Below are 21,629 nucleotides of genomic sequence, written 5' to 3'. Positions count from 1 at the left end.
GCAACTAATTCACATAATTCCTGTCTTTAGAAGTTACATTCAGTTGTCTGACACTGGAAAGAAGTACCACTCAGACCACTCTTTCTAGTACTTATAAGTGGAAAAACCTCTGTTACAGTTGATAAAGTAAATTTACACAAACTGAAGAATGTTATATAAAAGAAAACTATAATAGTTTTGGATCGATTTCCTTTTCTTTTTAAGTTTTCTCTTTTTTGCTGATCCTTTCATTTTCACCATTTGCAATTTTTTTTAAGCACTCCAGAAGCAATACAATACAGATCAATCCAGAAGCAATACAATATACAAAATGTTTTCTTCTACTATAATACAAAGACTAAGCAGTATATCAAAATAACTTGGTACGTAAGGCTACACACAACAAATAAAATGGCTGGGACATTGTGGAAAATGCGATTGGGGGGGCTAAAGTAAAAACCCTTCTACAATGGGCCTCTGCAAACCAAAGCTTATGGCTCTCCATCTGAGAGTGATTGATAGAGATCAAGGTAGTCCCTAGAATGAGAGCATTGGAGCCAGTAGAACTTTGTACTGTACTTCTAAATTTCTCCCTGTCCTGCTCGCCAGAGAGTATCCGTTCCTCCAAAGCCATGAAGTTAAACCATTGAAAAAGTGTTGGTCACAATGCTTGTAAAAATCTTTGTTAAATAAAATGTTTATTTCAGTGTTCATCTAGCATTAAGGATGTTCTAAACAGAAAGGACAACAAAAGCAATTTGTTTTCACACTGCCTTTAATTTACAGCCTGGTTGAACAGAGCAGGTATAAACATAAGAGGATAAATCACACCTCTGACTCCGGTTCAGTTTTGTGGGAAATTTGAGCAGCATTTTCTTTTCTAAATATGAAATAATTATATGCTATCTTCAAGATTTACCAAATATAAATAAAAATAAGGCATAATGTTCACATTGCCCATGAGGTTGTGGTGCTTTTACCCCTTCCTTATTACAGAGAACAACTTCCCACTGCGGAGATGCTACATGTAGCTTCTCTCCTCCAGCAGCCCCAGCAAGAGTAAATAGGGGTGGCAGGGAGCAGTACCAGTTTCCTTCATTGCCTCCAACTGCCAAATGTGCAGTTTGGTTCTTTAGGAGCCCCTTCTGCAGTGTGAATGATCGAATGGCTATGTACCAACCACTGGGAGCTGTGTGGGATTGCCTGATCCTGAAGCGGGTCCGAGCCTGCCTGAAATGTTAATGTTTTTATCCCGAACATAAGTTACCAAAATATGAATATAAACATTATGCATTCCAATAATGAAAGGTAAGCAGATATATTTGGAACCTAGGACTGTGTAGCCCCTATATACTGCAAAGGCCTCCACTACTGCATTGAAGGCTAAAAATTCAAAGACATTTGCTACCATTACTGAGCTTTAGTATTGGAATATTTCAGCTATGCCACTGAGTAAGCTTAAATTGGGGGTTTGTGTAGCCATACTATGTTACACATTTACACCAGAAGATATTTCTAAAATGGTGCAGTTTTCACTGCATATAATTTTGCTAAGGATAACCAATAACATAGAAAGAAGGCATCAAGCACTGAACTATACTATATAAATCTACTAGATTGTAAACTCAGGGCAGGGTCCTCTACTCCTCCTTTGTCACTGTCTGTATCTGTCTGTCATTTGCAACGCTATTTAAATCCTGTTTATTAATAATAATAATAATAATAATAATAGTAATAATATTACATAATGTCATGAATGTTGTTTTGGATAGCCTGCATTGTTCACTGATCTCTCACCTGGGAGAAAAACCTCCCTTCTGAAAATGTACCCATTTGGCCTATACTAAAACCTTTTATTTTCTGATGTTTTTCTGTGTGTCCATCCTTCCTGAGTATATTTTAGTTTCCAGTTCTTATGAACATCTGCTGTTATGCCGTCCATGGGAGGAATTGTTTTTCCATCTGTAGCCAAATTTAGGTCTGGACCTTGTTTATCAAAGTTTCTTTTCCTGTATTGCCCAATAGTACCCAGATACATATTTGTATTTTCCATCTAATTGGTTGCAGTGGGGAAAAACTGATAGTCAGAGAGAGTTTAGTCCTCAGATTCTTTTATTAACGAGCCCCTTTGTGTCTTGCCACTGATACTATCAAGTTTAAATAATAGCTATGTATTTGTTGATTGCTATAGTTCAGTAATACCTGGAAAAGTCAACCAATATGATTTAATAAGCAATTGTTCTGAGGACAAAAGATCTGAAAAGACATGTACAGAGACAAAAAAGGGTATTGCCATTGGACTAGGTCCAAGAAGATCCATGTCAGCCTGCTCATAAGAATCTTTACCAACAAGATCTCAATAGGGATCTTTCAATAAAATAATAATATCTACATTTAACAACCGAATGGTCTATGGTTTTTACATAACAAACGCAGTTTCCCTTTCTTAAGTAGTGTTGTTAAGGTTGGGTCTACATGGACCTTTTTTTAAAACGCATGTAAATGTTCCTATTGCGTTTATATGCGTTTTTATGCACTTTTGTTAGCGTTTTAAAGCTTGCCTTTAAAATGGTGAAAAATGCCTATGCTGCGGTTTACTGTTTTTTTTTGTGGTTTCCCGCATTTTATCACGTTTTACCGCATTTTAACTAATTTGCATTTTAGTGGTTAAAATAGTGGGAAGGCGTCTCATTGAAATCAATTGAAGCATTTACCTGCATTTTCATGCGTTTTGGACGTTTTCCATCGTTACCCATTGTAATGCATGGGAATTTCAAACAAGGGCTTCAAACAGTCCGTGTAGACTAAGCCCTAGTCAGTCAATAAACCATTTAGGTAGTTTGTTGCCATTTGATGACTGAACTAAAATATTCACAAAAATGTTTAGAATTATTTAAAAATAAAACAGTCTAGACATTATTTCCTAGTAAAGCCTTCCAACCTCAGAATGCTGGCATTTCTTTAAGTGTTTTTTTTCTGTGTTAAATATATTCCTTATCCTTCTCTTGTTTGGAGTAAGATTTTTCTGAACCGTATTGCCTTATCGTTTCTGTTTGATCTCTTATCTCTTGAACCTCATTCCTTTTGGGGCCTGTGTAGATATAAGTGGTGTGGTAATTTATGTACCTTAAGGTTCTCTATGTTGACTTGTTGGCTGCTAATTTGTGCATCGATATTGTTTATTGCCAGACAACAGCTTCAGGAAGCAAGACCAGTATAGATTTTCCAAAGAATGTATATAATCATTAAATTTTAACACCCATTGAGATGTGGAAAACCAAACAACCCTCTCTAGGCCAGTTGTATACATTGCAGAGAAGTAGAAAATGCATTGTTCATTTTGATAACAATTTTTAGCAAAGTGTCTTTTTTAGCAGATCGATTTATTACAATAACAATTATAATAACAAAAGTGATTTGTTCTTTTTGAAATAAACATGTTGGTGTTTGATTTTACATTTCATAGCTGAAACCACGATTTTTGTTTTGACCAATAAATTACATAAAAAAAAGTTCTCTAATGTTGGATATTTTAGTATTACCATGGAGAAGGACCCATCTTGGGAGCAATATATAAATAAAGGGAAAAAATACCATGCAGGAAGGGGGACAGTAACAGAAAACATTGGTATAATTTAGAATGCTTTGTACTTTAGTTGTTTAAACTAATATACTTAGGAAAGGTCTGAGCTGAAATTTTTGTCATGCGCTATATGTTTCCTAATGCTACAGCATGGTACATATCAATGCAGTTAGCATACCATATCCACTATATTTTAAATATCCATAGCAATGAAAATTCACTTATAAGTACATTATTCAAATGAACCTACTAAAGTGAAAAAACTGTATGTCAACCAAATCACTAAGCTGTCTTATAAGATAATAAATTGTTATATAATAAAATACATGTAATTTCAAATATTATTATTAATTTTTGTAAATTTATAGCAATCCCTAAAATATCACCTGGTGATCCTGCTATAAAGGTCATTCAGTGTTCTCCCTAACCCCTTTAGCTGGGTGCACCACCCAGCACTTTTGACTGCCTACTCGGCTGTTTTTGGGAGGTTACTGAAAAAGTTGGGTCACAGTACAGGAGCCCTGGAAAGTTGAGGCATTGCACACAGACAATGAAAAAAATGGGACTTACTAAGAGAAAGGGCAGCACGGTGGCTCAGAGGTTAGTGCTCTGGCCTTTGCGGCGCTGGGTCCCAGGTTCGACTTTCAGCCAGGACACTATCTGCATGGAGTTTGCAGGTTCTCCCCCCTGTTTGCGTGGGTTTCCTCCGGGTACTGCAGTTTCCTCCTACATCCCAAAAACATGCAGTTGGGTTAATTGGCTTCCCCCCAAAAATGACCTTAGATAATAAAAGACATATGTCTAAAGGTAAGGACATTGGATTGTGAGCCCCTTTGAGGGACAGCTAGTGACATGACTATGGACTTTGTACAGCGCTGCGTAACATGATGGTGCTATATAAATACTGTGTAATAATAATAATATTAGAAAGCTGACAGAATTATAGACGTTACTGGATTCCTACGGCAACAACTGGAAGATTAAATTTGTTATGTGTTGCCTTGCCCACGATTTGACCACCTACCTACAGCTTCTTTCAAACTTTTTCTGGAAGAACACTCTGCTTGTTTAGGCACTACCTGTTATAGATTGGAAACTCTGTTCCAGGTTGTACTACTGTGTTGTCTCTGTCACAATATTTTCAAGGGGCCCTTTCAATACACATAATGCGGACACAGTCGAGTGTTGCTACCATAAGACTACCCTTTTCTAAGAAAAGCCATGCAGCCATCATTGGAATACATACCCTGAAATTACTTTTTTATATGAGCCTATGAAAATCTTTAATGCAAACACAATATATTACTATGATTGAACACTGTGGAAGTGTTAAGCCAATTATTATATCAGAACTAGCATATAAAAAAACTACATTGTGAATTATGGTAGTAAAACATCCAAGCCAAAATGGGACCAATATAAAAGTAAGTTGTAGAGATCAAATTGGGCAGAGGATATGAATTCCAAATTCCAGAGAGTATGTAATGTTTATAGTAAAACATTTGTTTAGGCTACATAGTGTTTAACTTGTCTTCTTTCAATCCTCAGCAATATGATGTTTTTTTTTAGACTCTACATTCCATAATACTTAGTTCACAAAGATTTTAAGTAGAGCAGAAACTAGGTCCTGTACGTGTGTTCAGACTTTATAAACTCTATATCCTGCTATGACTCATGTTGTGCAGGGTGTTCTACAGTACCCTATAATCATAAGACTAATGTCTTGGAAATGGAAACTTGCAAGCAAGCACATTCTAATGTATGCATCCACTGCATTAAATATTAAATGGGGAATATAAACCTACACAGCGCTGCAAAAAGAAATCTGGCCACTCTGCAGAAAGATCATCTTAAGTTGGTGCTAGACACATTTTCTAAACCGCTGGCATTAAGCACTGCATAAGCGATGCCAAGAGTTGTAAAAGTAACAGAATCAACACTTGTAAAAGGCTGTACTGTATCGCCTACGGGATACTGTATATTTTTATATTCCACATTATTTTATGTTACTGACTTTCCTGGAAATGCAGAGCTGTTGGTGGGGAAGTACTGAGATTAAAATGCAGGAGAAGTTTACTTTTACATCATTTCCTGTGTCTGGATATACACATTTGTATCCAAGTATAAATGCCTTTCCTCCACCTATTAGCCTATTGAGCTTTATAAAGAGTGTCTGAACATTGTAAGTTTTCATTATTGTGCACAAGTGCTCCAACTTGATGGGAATGCCTTGTAACTTCGTATCAGTTGCTCAATGAAGAGGAAGTGAAGCTTTCATGCATTAAAGAAACAAATCAAAATGTATTAACAGTAAATAACTAATAAAAGGTTATAAGTAATTTAAGTGCTTCTAGTGGACAGTTTGGGATTCCTTTACATATCAACTGATTAGATCCGATTAGTCCAAGGAATTTGCAATAGTTTTCTTCAATGAGTTAATTCTTGTATACATTCCTTATATATAGTTCAGTTTTACCAGCCTCTCTTACTACTGGAAGGCCCATCCATCCTAATCTATGTTCGTAAAATCATGTTTCTACTCTTTAGTAACTTGTCCGGATTTGCCATAGGGTTCCTCCTCAAACAAATATCTTTGAATATCTTGAATGCAGTCACCATCCGCAGTGATTTTCTTACTTACCTAATAAAGAATGCGTTTTATTAAATTTACATTTTAATCTGATCTAAATGGCCAGCACTACTAAATCATGCAATTTGTTTCAGTAAGCCCACTTTCATCTTCTTTAGTTAAATTTCCCTAAAGCCCTTCATGCGACTTAAACCCTAGGTAAACATTGTGTGGTTTCTAGCCAACCGGAGTGGGTGTTTCAGTGTATTAAGGGTAATATAGATTATATTCCATCAGGGATAACCTTTCTGATAGATTTACAGTAAAAGAAGCCGTAACTACTGTACAGCACTACTAAGCAGGTAGATGAAACTACAGGTAAAATGACAAAGCATGGTCATCCCCAAAGGTTATTATAACTGTAATAAATCTATATAAAATTATTTTTTTAAATGTTTATACTTCGATAAGGTTTCTTACATTATTATGAACCATTCATATGTAAAAAAGACTTTGGTTCCCATTTCAAATACGCATTGCCTATGATTTACACAGTATGTAGCGTTTCATCTTGTTTATTTCTTTGCTCTTGCGTCCTTTGTCTGGGTACAGTGTATGTCATTTTTTTATTCTAGGTGGAAAATGCCAAGAAACTTTCCAATGTACAGATTTCACGGCTGACTGATGACATCTCCACTCTGCAAACAGTATGTAGATCTCTGTGTTTAAATAACTTTTTTTTTTCATTTCATACATTTGTTTTTACATGGGATTACATATACACAAATTTTTGCCATATACAAAATATGTGTATGCATTTGCAACACAACAAAAGACCATTTTTTATGTGGCTAAACAAAATTGCTGAATTTTAATGGGTTGTGCATTTACATAACTTCTATAGATTTTCTTTTAAATACAGTAAAAAGATTCTTGCAAATTTGCAAATGACTCATTTAAATAAAAAGCGATTCTCCATGTAATAGTTTGTCTAAATGGTGATATCCTATATTTTCAAGGCAAGTTAAATGGGTCTATAGTCAGTGCGACTCCTTATCATTCAGTACTGCTTAGTGCTCATTAAACACAAATAGTACCATTTAACACTTAAGGGATAATTTGAGAAATGACTGTAAAATCTGTGGATAAAAGTGTTTTCTTTTTCTTTTCATTTACTATAGTGTGAATAGAGCTAGGCCATTTAGAATCTTGCAAGATAATTTTCATCATCATGCAGCTTTGCAAGCAGCTATTCCCTTAGGATAAAAATATCCCCCAAAACAAAGGCAAAATCATTATTTCTGACTTTAACTAAGGGATTTTGCACAGTCATTTTACTTTTCAGTTACATTACTCACAAATCCATCAATTTTTCCCATTCAATAATTTTTAGGACCCTATTAGGACATAATACACCTAACAATCAAACATATGCCTATATCTTAAAACTGAAAGTGAGAGGAAACACAACGTTAGAGATATAGATGAAGGACAACTCTCTTGGGGGAAACTTATGTTTCCTCACATTTCCTAATGTGTTTTTAGGATGGCAAGTGAAGGGATATCTCCCTAGAAGGCCACAGTCCCTGTTTTAGTCAAAACTAAAAAAAATTAAAGTTATAAGTTTACTTATGCCTTAAAGATATTCTGCATTTGAAATGTTTAAACAGGCAGCAGGTATAGAGAACTGTAAGGATAACTATAGGTGCCTGCATTACATAGGAGAGCTCCCAGGGAGCCAACCCTCTTCCGCTTCAACATGGAGAGCAGAGGGGCCTGAACCCTAAACCATTGGAAAGCATAGACATTCTCATACACAAACCTTTTATATTTCAGGAGACCTTAAGAATTCTATTTTTTTGTTTGCGAAGACTTTGGAACTGCTTTCTTTATATGCTGTGCAGTAATGTTTGCATGTTGTTAAGCATTATTGCCAATAACAAAATCCCAATAATTGCATGCTTTTCATATTTGCTTGTCCATTTACTGTTAATAGTTTTTAAAGTAACCACAGGATCACATTATTAAAAAAAAATATATATGGAATTTTTTTTTTCCCTTCATAGGTATTTAGAGCAAAAAAGTGATTCCACAAGTCCCGTAACAACGCAGTTAATTGTAGTTGGCCATGTACACAGGAATTAGGACTCCGTTATTGCCAGGTGCAATAGATAACCATATCCACTGATAACTTTCTGTGGACACACATTTTCTGCAGTATTAAGACAAGTATGAATGCAATCAAACTATGTGAGAGGAATGCCATCATATAGAAGATATATTATCTATAACATGCATATTGATAATGAGTGTTGCCCACACACTTTCGTTTTTAATCTAGCAATCTTTGCTGAACAGTTCTAAACAGGGCCCCATGGCATTTCCAGCAAAACCACTGCCTGTTGATTTCTAGAAGTAAGTAGTGCAGGGGTACATTTACCTCTGAATGTCTGATTTCCAATTTTTCACAGCTGTTTTCTAAAGATTGCTAAAGAACTGTAACATGAGAGGGGACAATAATGAGCTAACAGCCTCCATGCACAGGTATGGTTAAATGGGGGAAAAATAGCATAGTTTATGTTAAATAAACCAATGAAGTTATAAACTATTTAGAACAGTGTAATGTCAAGTGTATAATATTCGGTGGTGAAATGTGCTTTTCGTTTATTAGGAATGTGGTGAGAAGCAAAGCCTTATTGAACGTCTTTTAAGAGAGAAACGAGCTGCAGAAGAAGAGCTAGACAAGGTAAGACCAAGTTAGAATGGCCAAGGTGCTTTTTTTCCAGTCATCTAAATGAAATATGTGGCCCCTCCTATTTCTAATATAGAGCAACTTTTTCATGCTACCAGCACCAATGTCCCATGTTCAGAAATTGACTATGACCTTGCAGACCATGTTTATTATTTTCTGCAATGCAAAACCATTAGTGAAGGTTTATTGGCTACTGCTTTAATTGCCTATTTGTTGGTCATTTGCATACTGTACCTGGTGTAGAAATCAGATTGTAAGCTTTTTGCTTGGACCAGAGAAGTGGGGGTATACCCAAGAAGGCTTGTCACGAAAAGGTAACGTTGTAATGTAATGTAAGTGCAAATAAAAAAGAGGATTACTAACAGGTCACTTTACTCTGTTGTTGTTACAAGTTTACTAATACGATTACAGTCACCTTAAGCTTTTTCGGTAAAATGTTTTCTATAAAGAGCGGTATGGTTTTAATAAATAAAAGTAGCTATAAAATAAATGTTGCCGTTTATAAATGATTCTATTTGTTTTAAGAACACTTAACCTCACATTTCGCTTTTTCATTTCTGTAGCATTGTTTATATATTTTGCCTAGTTTTGTGACTTCTTGAAGATATACAGCTTTGTTTTTTATCAAGCCTAAGTTTCTCTGTGCCATCTGTTTACTTGCGTTCAGTATACTTTGTGTCTTTTGTCTTTTTGACTTGGCCCAAATCCAGAAAATACATTTCAATCCCTCATGGTGATCTAGTGTCAACAGCATCCAATCTCTTGTTGCAGGTGTATCGAGAAGGCCGGGTGAACGAGAAAGATTATAGGAAGCTGGAGCAACTACAACAGCGATGTCTGATTGCAGAACGCAGTAAAGATGACCTCCAGATAAGCCTGCGTGCAGTACAAAAGAAAATAAAACAATTGGAACTGAAGTGAGCAAACCCATTTTACCATCAATTATAGCTGAAAAAAAGCCAAGTGCTGTAAAAGCTTTCTGAGATGACTATGTAGATTACCATCCTACAGGGAATTGTACATCATTTTCAGATAAGGCCACATGTTGGCTAATTTTACTTTTCAGTTGTGCATTCAGCATATGGAAAATGTCTTGTAAAGTGCAGGCTGTACATCCTGTGATTTGGTAAAATACAGCTACAGCCAGTGTACATTTATTATGCTAGTTTACTGTTCATCTAAAGTCTTTATGTTTAGACTGAATCTGTTAAAGTATTTTGCTTTTTTATTTACACTTTAGGGGGCATTTGTGATGTTTTTACCCAGGATTCACACATTAATGAGGTACAAGTAGGGAATGTGTAAATCCTGGGTGAAGGTTTTGTGAATCTTGCACAAAAATACTCTAAGCAAACCTTAATGGGGATAATTACTAGCAAAATGAAGATATCATTGTCTGCTCAGCTTGACTCGGACTTTCCAACAACCTCTAGCTACATACAAATGCTAGATTTACATTGCTGGAAACATATGATTGTGGTTCTCCTGGGCAGTCTGTCTTCCTTTTTTAACATGGGGGAACCCTTGAAATAAATTTCAGATGTTCAGGAAAACCCTGGTATGATTTCTATATCCACAGTTTGCAGTACAATATCTTAGTGGTCAATGGGAACAATACATCGTACATTGCTGGCCAGTGGGAAGAATGTAACTATTACAGCTGTTCTCTTTGCTCCTCCAATGACCTTCCATTGACTTCCTCTCATAACCTCATCACACGGACGGCTCCAAGACTTTTCTAGGGCTGCCCAACTCTCTGGAATGGTCTTCGCCATCCCATTCAGCTTTTTCCTACTTTCTTCTCATTTAAAAAACACTCAAAACCCATTTTTTTTTAAACTTGCCTACTTGTCTTCTTCTGTCTCCTAAAACCCTCTCTACTTACCCACCACTCCATATGCCCCACTCCTGTTGTGTGATGGTTCCCCGACCTTCTAGATTGTAAGTTCTTCTGGGCATGGTCCTCTCCTCCTCCTGTGTCACTGTCTGTATCTGTCTGTCATTTTCTACCCCTATTTAATGTACAGAGATGTGTAATATGTTAGCTCTATAAATAATGTTTATTAAAAATAATAATAATTATAATCAAACAGATCATTGGTGTCACTTAAACTGACCTGAGAGGCACAAATTTCCCATTGCTCACAGAACCCTGAGCGACCTTTTGAGGAGCCCTAGAGTGTCATGGAACACTGGTTGAGAAACACTAGGGCAATAATGCAGCTCTAGAGCAATAATTCACCATTAGTACACCTGTCCCAGACTTTTCAAAGCAATCCAACCAGCTAGAATACTGAACAACTGACAGGACTACTTGTTTACAGTGAAGGAGGCAGCAACAATGTGCCTTCCACTCCTCCTTTTCACCTACCCTCCCTCCATAGAATAACAGAACGGTCTATACTACTCTCCTCACAGGAAATGATGGTTAGGTAATTGCTGGTCAAAAGGAGCTAAAGTAAAAAAGTAAGATCCTTTTTATATGGTTGACAAAGTCTACATCAACATACAAAATGCCATAGGATTAAATAAACCTTCAGTTTATTCTTTTGTTTTTTGTTTTTTTTAAGATGCAGGTAATGAAAGCAGAATTGTTTAAAGTAAATATAAACCCAATCACTAAAATCTCATATATGCTCTAACAAGGTAATGTAAACCAGAATGGATCTGCCAATAAGCTTGTTGTTCAGCCACCTTGTGGTATTGAGTGACTGCTGTTACCTTGTCACATTGGTGTCTATTAGAGACTGTCGGTGAGCATTCAATAGAAATTTAGGGTCTAAACCTTAACAAACTTATGCAAAATACCAAAAAAAAAATGCCTTAAAATACACTTTAAAATCTCTTATCCCAAATATTTTCCAATGTATTATGTAATACACAAAAGTAATATGATATTTTTACAGATCCTCTGTTTTCAGAAATGCTGTGGTTTGAGAGGCGAAATGTTGGCCTATAATAATAATGTATAATATAATGTATGTCATTGTGCATTGCACGGACAAAGAACATTACATTTTACCTTTAGATTTAAGGTAGGTATTGCAGCAGAGGTTTGTTGTTGTTTTATTTTATCTTTAAATGGACTATGTTTTTCCTTTTTTTTTTTTTTTGGAGATTTTTAACAATTTAGCTCACATGACTGATTTTTAAGCTACTTTAATTGGATATTATTAACTATACAATGGACTAATAGTATATATGGGACACTGCAATTATTCATGAAATGTTTATTAATTGTTAGATAATAGCAATGATGTCAAATTATCTCCCAAAAGCCGGTAACCCCTGAAGAAACCATAAAATCTGCGAAACGTGTCATGAACTTAATAAAACGGCTATATTTCTGTCTTAAACTTGAGAGCAAAACTGCTGTGTGATAGTACTTTATGTACTGAAATTATATTTGTATGTAACTTTTTAAGTGTTTGGTTCTAGAAAATTACTGCATTCCATAATTTGCTGCTAAAACCTTTTCTGTTATACCCACTTTTCATAAGGAAAACCAACTCTCCTGTTGATGCATTTTTGTTTGATCTAGGGATGTGGCAAATCTATTCTATTCTTTAAAGGGGGTCCTATTTCACCAATACTATAACTACTTTAACCAATACTATTACTACTTTACTGGAGGTTGCCTTTAATTGTATTCAGTTTTCTTTCTTTTTTATTTTGTGAAGCCTTTATTTAAAATCTCTTTCGGCCTGGATGAGACTATCTGACAGTTTGAGTGTTTCAGTGGGCAGGTTTGATATTGTTATGCTTAGTTTCACATTTTATTGGAACTTCACACATTTGTCCATCACTTAATTCAGTTGGTCCCCCAAACCAAGTAGAGAGCATAGCTGTAATAGCTGAGTAGAATTTGCAAAGTGTGGTAACATTATTATGTTAAGTTTCAGCACGTGTGCACATTTATCTCATAGTTTCCCCCTATACAGATCATTACAAATCTAAGCAAATCATTTTTGCTTAGGTCAGTAAAACTTTAATATAGCAGAGCTATCATTAAAACTCACAGTTTAGTAGTGCATGTCTGTATTAATAAATCATAGTATTTTCAGTAAGAAAAAAAAGAAAAAATATATCCAGCCACAGATAAAATTTCTTCTTTCTACTCTACTAAAGTTTAGACGGAATTGCATGATCTTTAGGTACCGGAAGTATTGTGGGTTTTTATGTCTATAGAGATTGCAGAGAGTCAGTTATACTGTAGTGACAAACCTTAATATGGAATCTATTCTGCAAATGTATTCTAAAGCTTAGTACACGTCAGATATTTGTCAGATGAGATAAATGGTTGTGCTTGTCTTGGGTGAAAATCTGACATGTGTACAGTGACCGATCCAGAATTATTGCTGTGTACTCCTACAGAGAAGAGCACATTGGGGTTCTGTTGCTTGTTCTCCCCTCTCCATAGAACAGAATGGCACTGTATGTACAGATCTCATTTCTTCATTTGTCACTAGAAATAAAAACACAAAAGATTGTTTCTAGCAATAATCATCTGACATCTGTATGGGGTTTAGGCCATGCATGCTCAGCACAATGGGGATAAGGTAGCTCCTGTGCGTGTGCACACAGGAGTTACAATATCCCAACCCAGTCAATGAAGATGGCAGAAGATTCCAATCCCAGAAGAAGACTGGATAAAGATGGGAACAAGGGGGGAAAAGTTGAACAAAAAGATCACAGCACTGGAGTGATTTATTTGGAAGGTAAGTCTGCCATAATCTGTGAATATGATGTGTATACTTGCAGATTATAGCAATAACCTCCTAAGGAGCCCAATATTGTGGTTTACTTTGGCTTTATTGTAATATATTAGCACGGTATATACACACATACTATGCTGTGTATTGTGTGTATTGCTGTGTAGTCTTTATTTTTGGTAGATCTTTATATCTACAATATCAGATCATTGTGTATGCCCCTTACACCTTACTTTCTCTAGATTATATTATTTACAAAAATAACGTGATTAGTCACAGGAGAAAAATAACTATGATTAGACCATCATTTACAGCCTGCTGTTTATGGTTCTTATCCATTTTTATGTGGCTCTTTTCATTTTTCTACTGTGGATTTTTTGTACAATTTTTATCAGCGCATTCTGCTTTTCATCTGCATAAATCTATATGTAATGCCTAGTTTCTGAAAAGTTGTGATTGCAGATACAATTGTAATCCTCCAAAGGGCATATTTTTCTGTCTGGGTCCAGACTACCTAAGGAGCTCCGCTGTTTGGTTCTGATGCAAATCATTGCTTCCACACTTAAGCTATTGTTCCATGTGCTGAATTAGTAACTGCAAGATGACAATATTACATTCTGATTTCACCTGCAGTCACTTTTGATTAGCACATTATTCTTAGGTAGAACACATGGATCACAGCCTGCTGATCGGTGCCATTTGGGAGAATGGCTTCAGTCTGTATTTTGTCTTAGAATAGTGTGCTGACTGGAAAGTAATGCATATTGTAATGCTGAAAAATACTTCAAAGCAAGTTTTTGCCATCTGTAGAATAAATTCTAGTTTACCGGCAGTTGGAAAAATTACGCTTTCCAATGTAGAAGTATTTTTGTTTTTTTGTCATAACCTAAATTGGTAAAAGTAATGTTCACTAGATTGTCATATATAATTTCTGTATGTATTATTGTCATAAAAATCTTTTTTTAAATTACACAAATCTAATACTGCTTGTATGAGATCTTAGTGATTGGGTGTAAATCTATTTTTTAATATATCCTGACAAGTTTTCTTTTTTTCTGGGTAAGATATTCATGTTTCTATTTTTTAGATCTGAAGAGGAGCTGTCTAGGTGTCAGGAAACTATTGAAAAGCTGAATGAAGTTTTAGAATCAGAAAGAAAAGAGAGCAGTCAAATGAGTGAGGAGAGACTAAAGCTGGTGCAGGAAAATGAACACTTGCGTAAAGAAGCGGAGGAGTGGAAGAGGTCTGCCATGGAGGCTCAGCAAAAACTCAAATTTCAGGTACTGCTATATCCATTCAGAATAAATAACTGCATGTGGGTCGGGAGATAGATGCAGGGAGTCTCTCTATTTAATGGAACTCTCTTACTTATTTAGTAAGTGTTACAATTCCTGTGTAGTTTTAAGGAACGGTTTTTATAGTGTTACAACACCGTAAAATCTGATCATTTAAAGAATGAAAAATTGATTCTGTTACACAAAATAAGCAGTTCTCATGAAAGATATTTTTATTTAATCTACCATTAGAAATTTCTGATATAATATTCGCACTTGTAAGGTACAGTCTTGCCTGTTAGATATGTGTAATATGCTCTTACTTTGAGGTTGTCTGTATGCCAGCAGCCCTATACAATTGCTCCAAAAGTTCTGCTCCAAAAACCTCTCACTTGGCTTTACTACTGCAGAGCCCCCGATCCTCCAGAGCTTTCCTTGGGTCCCAAGCTGTCCCAAAATCCACCTTCGTCCCAGCAAAGAGGAAGCGATTTCAGGCTCCCTGGTGCTTCAAATCCAAACTTGTTACAGTACCTGAATAAAAGACACCTGTCCACAGAAGCAATCAAATTCCAAACTAGCCGCCATGGCCAAGACCAAAGAGCTGTCCAAGGTGTCAGGGACAAGATTGTAGAACTACATAAGGCTGGACTGTGCTACAAGACTATCGCCAAGCTTGGTGAGAAGGTGACAACAGTTGGCGCAATAATTTGCAAATGGAAGAATCACAAAATAACTGTCAATCTCCCTCGCTCTGGGGCTCCATACAAAATCACCCTATGTGGAGTTAAAATGATCATGAGAACAGTGACGAAGCTACCCAGAATTACACAGGGGAACTTGTTGTTGATCTCAGGGCAGCTGGGACAATAGTCACCAAGAAAACAATTGGTAAAACACAGTGCCGTGAAGGCCTGAAATCTTGCAGAGCCCGCAAGGTCCCCCTGCTCAAGACAGCACATGTACAGGCCCGTCTGCAGTTTGCCAATGAACATCTGAATGATCCAGAGAACTCAGTGAAAGTGTTGTGGTCAACTGAGACCAAAATTGAGCTCTTTGGTATCAACTCAACTCGCCATGTTTGGAGGAGAATTGCTGCCTATGACCCCAAGAACACCATCCCCACCGTCAAACATGGAGGTGGACACATTATGCTTTGGGGGTGTTTTTCTGCTAAGGGGACAGGACACCTTCACCGCATTGAAGGGACAATGGACGGGGCCAGGTACCGCCATATCTTGGGTGAGCACCTCCTTCCCTCAGCCAGGGCATTGAAAATGGGTCGTGGATGGGTATTCCAGCAACAAAGGAGTGGCTCAAGAAGAAGCACATGAAGTTCCTGGAGTGGCCTAGCCAGTCTCCAGACCTTAAGCCCATAAAAAATATGTTGCCAAACATCAGGCTCAAAACCTTAGTGACTTGGGAAGGATCTAGAAAGAGGAGTGGTACAAAATCCCTTTTGAGATGTGTGCAAACCTGGTGGCCAACTACAAGAAACGTCTGACCTCTGTGAATGGTAACAAGGGGTTTGCAACCAAGTACTAAGTCATCTTTTGCAAAGAAATTAAATACTTATTTCACTTACAATGCACATCAAGCTCTGACTTTTGAGCACTGGGTTTTTGAGGGTTCTTTTGTTGTTGTTCTAATGTTATTTTGTCTCTCACACCTACAATAAACCTACCATTACAATTATTGACTGTTCATTTCTTTGTCATAATCATATCAAATATGATTGTCCTGTATACTGCTATGATTCAAAGTAGGACCAGAATGTGCCTGTACTCACTACAGGTTTAGGAAACCTGCTCTCTTGCTTCCCCTGCACTAATCTGTTCTTTGAGGGCTCTCTATTTGTATATAGTTAAGCTCAGCCATACAAGCTTTAAATATTGAATTGTGAGAAGTGCGGTATCATGGGGAAAAGTTCCATTTTTTGCATGATTTGGAAAAGACCTACTGTGTAGTGAACTCCAGCTTTCTTTAAGGAATTCCACATGTTTTAAAAAGGTTGTCTTGATTTTGTTGACTGGTATGAGCTCCACTGGGCAGTTAAAGCTTCAGTAAGCCGTACATTATCAGCACAAATGTGTAAAGCTTAGGTACACAAGTGCAATAAATTGTCGTTAGAAAACGAATGACTAACGGTTATGCAGAAATGTTTTGAACGATCGTATTGTGCACACATCTGTACATGCTGTAACGATAAGATCGTTCAAATACAATATACACCAATAGTGTACACACACTAGATACGATCGTTTGAACAATGCAGGAAGTGACATGTAAAGGAGAGACTGTACTGCAGAACCATCCACGATCACTGAACAACCGTACACACAATAGATTGCAAACAATTGTCGCCCAATCAGATCTGCCGGGACAGTTGTTCATTTCCAGCGACAATCCTCGTTCATCTGCGTAATTTTTTGTTAACGATTATTGGACGAACGGTCGTTAGTCGTTCATTTTCAAAGATAATTATTGCACGTGGGTACGCAGCCTAAAGCCTTCTCTTCTTATTTATTCCATAACTAGTACAGGCTTTATTATAAAATGCATTGTGGATGAGCCTTACATTAAGCAGTATATGAAATGTTTGCTGCAAAATCTTCTCAAGCAATACTGACAACATTGCCAAAATGTTTTTTCAGGCAGTCCAGCTTACATCTTGAAAAACATCAATCACCTGTTGCACTAGTTTGCATTCTTTACACAGCAAGCTGTGTGATTTTACCTGCAACAGTTTGAATGCATGTATGAGCAGCTTTAAATTTTGAGGGATTGTAAATCCTTCTGCTTAGCTTCCCAAATTTGGTTTAGCACAGCTGCAGCACCAAAAGTTGCCCATCTCCAAGCTAGTCTTTTGTGTAGGAAAACTAAGTGAAAAGAGAACACTGGTTAAATGACTGCTGCCGAGTAGTCCATTCAAAGTTTCTTTTATGTATATTTCAGAACAGTAATTAGAAAACTGAGCACTTTCCATAAATTACAATAAAAATACCAAATGCGTCCATACAAATCACCCAAACAGACAGATGGTAAATGTAGGAAATTGTACAAAGCAGGCACTTGGAGCTCGTCAGTCACACATTTTATATAAAAGTGTTAAAATGAATATTTGTTTGTCCCTATTCAGTATCAGGCGGCAATAGGCATTTTGCTGCACCTGCGACCATTCATTTGTTTACTCTTAAGGGGATAGTGTGCAAAAAAAAAAATTTAAGGCAGGATTTCAGACAAACATAATAAAAAATAGTGTTTAGCCCAGTTATATATTCTTTTAAAAATTTTAAAACCCAACTTAAATAAAAAAAAAGTAGCTAGCTACACTAAATACTAAGCCTAAAGTTGGAATAAAAAATGTCATCTTGTTCCTCTAGTTCTTGTCCAAACTTTCCAGGCATTCAGCTGAAGAGAGGACTCAGGATTCCTATATGGAAATGGTGGTGTCTCTTCAGAGGACACCCTCCACACAGCTAGAGCAGTGCAATCAGAAAAAAAACGTTCACGGTTATAAATAAATAGGGCACCATTTATCTAACAAACAGAAGCACAAAGGCAATGCTGCGTTTCTGATCCTATTATGTGGCTTCTTTTCCATCGTCTTCTTTATGGCCATTGCTGTTTTGTGTGTTTGAATGCAAAGGATACTGCAGATCTCACTGGTAATTCAATTTCATTCACATTGTTCATTCTTTGTCATATGTTAGCTGATGTGTTGCATGTCTGCATGGTCACATGGAACATCTCATTTCTAATACATTGCCCTCACTGCTATCTGTTTGACACTGTGACCTGTTTTTATTTATCTTAATGCATGAACAGGCATTGGGGGATCATCTACTAGTTTGCATATTATTAGCTTTCCAAGGTCCAGAAAATGTAATAGTATTATTATTTACCATTTTATTCCAATGAGAAATTCCTTTTGAAGTATAATGCGTTCGTATAGTCCATTTGTATGTGTTTGCAGTCATCTTGGCTGCTGCATACATTACATGCAAATAAGGTGTTAAAAAGCACAGATTAAGTTTAGAACTAAAGTCAATACTTTATTTTTCTTCGCTTTAGATGGAAAAGGTAAGAACATCTGTCAAGGTTTAATTGCTTTTATCAGTTTTTGTCCTGCCACCTGTCACATAGGAATGAAGTGGGGACATCTGTCTAATAGGGATGCACACAAAAGTAAAAACTTTTTATTTTCAAACCCTAATAAATTCTGGTGCTGCTTTTGCCTCTGGATTTTGTCCTAAATCCTATTCCGGGGACCATCATTGGAACCAGAAGTAATTGTAAATTTTGACAATACTTTTCCAGACAGTTCCCTCCTGTAAAAGAAAGAGTTTTGACCAGAGTTATCATTAAATATTGGGTACTCACACACTCAGGCTAGGTACACACGTGCAGCAATTATTGTTTAAAAACGAACAATCAACGATTATTCCCAATTATTTTGAACAATCGTATTGTGCACAATTCTGTACATGTTGTAACGATACAATCGTTCAAAAATAATCCACCAATAATGTACACACTTCATAGGATTGTTTGTGAATGATGCAGGAAGTGACATGTACAGGAGAAAGTGTGCCACAGAACAATCCACGATCATTGAATGACCGTACACACAATAGATTACGAACGATCGTCACCCAATCAGATCCCCTGGGATGGTCGTTCGTTTTCAGCGAGATTCCTTGTTTTTCGGCGTAGTTGTGCATTTTTTTTGTTAACAATTATGGAACGATCTGTGGTGGATCGTTCGTTTCCAAACGACAATTATTGGACGTGTGTACGCAACCTTAGGCTTCAGTAATCTGGCTTTTATCAAATCTAGCTAAAGTTTAGATTTATTATCATATCTGTTCGGTGGGTCTTCTCTGTGTTCTAATGTGTCATAGCCAAAAAATCTACACCTTAGCTACTTACATGTGGGAAAAGTGAATTACCATGTTGTGACTCCACAGAGAGGATAGGATCTGCTTTTTAGTGCACAGCTTCCTTATACTTTGCCTGCAAGGTGTAACCTGCTGGCTCCTCTTTCATTGAAACAGATACTTTAACAATATTTTACTACTGTTAGTGTAAGAGCGCAGCCCAGAATACAGAAAATAAGTTATTGTTACTAGCAGAATAAAGATGTCAGTGCTGTTTTCTTTTATTTTTTTTAGTTAAGCACCATGGCTCATGAATTTTCTGTGAAGGAACAAGGCTATGAAGTACAACTACAGGAGATGGAAGACAGCTGCCGAAAGTCTACGCAAGAGCTTATGAGGCTACTGACTGCCCAGCAAAAAACAAGCTGCAAATGGAAAGAGGAGATAAATAACCTAACAAAGAGTACAGAGAACAGACTAAGGAAACTCCGGTTTGTTATCCTTTTAATATTAGAATACTGTGGATATAATGAAAATTACACTGATTTCATACTGTTAGAATGTATTTTCTGCTTATAAATCAATACTCATAGGTGATTCTATAAAACGTCCAGTTCTTTGACACTGAAACCAACCTTTCCTAACAACACGGTTCTACACGGTTCTAACATTCTCGGTATATTAAGGTTTCCAAAGAAAAATACATGTGTTGTTTTTAACAACTAAGCAGCTGCTTGCTATCTATTTTTCCTGATTGGCTGCTATAGGCTGCAGCTTTAGTATACTTTTTTTCTTTTCTCTTGTATAAGAGCCATAGTATTATCCTAAGGGACACATACAAGAAAAGAGTTTGGAAATGACTGGAGATTTGTTTTGTTGGAGCTTTTACATTAAGGAACACGTTAGACATACCTTTTGCAAATGGCCACCTAATTTTTATTCCAGGGTGTACCATAAAAGCCTTTCATATATAGGTAGCTGCCTCTTCACAGCATTGCCACCCATTAGCTTGTACAATGGTTTAAAAGCTTGGAGAGCTGATTTACTAAAGGTAGAATGGTTGGAAATTGTTCAATAAAAGTTGAGGCTAAGGAACCTGACATTTTAAGCTTTAACATTTTATAAAATTACAAAAATAGCACAATTTTCAGCCTTTTAAAGAGTGAATGCTTTGTACTATGTATAATTATTTCTGTGGTTTGAAGTTCTAGTGGATACTGTAAAATTCATGGAAGATAAATTCTAAGAAGATGTCTTTATTTCTATCTATTCTACAATAGACAGTTTTGCTTTAACAGCATTAAAGAGAAACTCCAGGTAAACAGGTTAATGCAAAAGTTACATACATGTGTTTACTGGTTTACCTGCCTACAAATTTCAACTTTGTGACTTTGTCACATTACTTCCTTCTGTCTAACCATTAGACAGTGAAGCCGCGTAATCATCTCTGCCTAACAAGCAGGGAAATGATCTGGAAAGAAGCAGATATGATGCAGAAAACAGGTATTTCAACCAATATCTAGCATAATGATCCTCCTGAATACTAGAGGCCTGTATCGCAAGGCCAGCTGGGAAAAATTACAGATCCTTTGGTTGATAAAACAGTAAATATACTGCATTTATTTAAACTATATATTTAGCTTACATATGTCAATTAAACGTCTTTTTTTGGGGATCTGCAATAGTGGGGTTGAAGCCTTGATCAACATATCCTATTGGCTTATATCAATGTTCAGGATTTCCCTGCAGTAGATCAGGTATTCTGCTTTGGAGCTACTCTGTTTTATTATTGCAGGAAGGACTGGCATGAAATGAGCACAGTGAATAGATGATTTACAAACACAAATCTTTTACTATTTTATGGCATAATTATAGATATCTAT

General features: G+C 36.4%; 1 protein-coding gene across 1 annotated transcript in view; it reads left to right on the top strand.

Annotated features, from left to right (window-relative positions):
* The window catches only part of SCLT1 (sodium channel and clathrin linker 1), an 87,491-nt gene that overhangs the window by 50,715 nt on the left and 15,147 nt on the right, over positions 1-21,629 (top strand). The window contains exons 15-19 of the mRNA XM_072405823.1: positions 6,767-6,838; positions 8,803-8,877; positions 9,655-9,800; positions 14,683-14,875; positions 20,041-20,237. Of these exons, the coding sequence (XP_072261924.1) occupies positions 6,767-6,838; positions 8,803-8,877; positions 9,655-9,800; positions 14,683-14,875; positions 20,041-20,237 (683 nt within the window). The remainder of the gene's footprint in view (positions 1-6,766; positions 6,839-8,802; positions 8,878-9,654; positions 9,801-14,682; positions 14,876-20,040; positions 20,238-21,629) is intronic.

This window comes from Pyxicephalus adspersus, chromosome 3, assembly GCF_032062135.1.
Source record: "Pyxicephalus adspersus chromosome 3, UCB_Pads_2.0, whole genome shotgun sequence".
NCBI lineage: Eukaryota > Metazoa > Chordata > Amphibia > Anura > Pyxicephalidae > Pyxicephalus > Pyxicephalus adspersus.
Note: the sequence above shows the minus strand (reverse complement) of the source record. Positions and strands in the feature narration are given on the sequence as shown.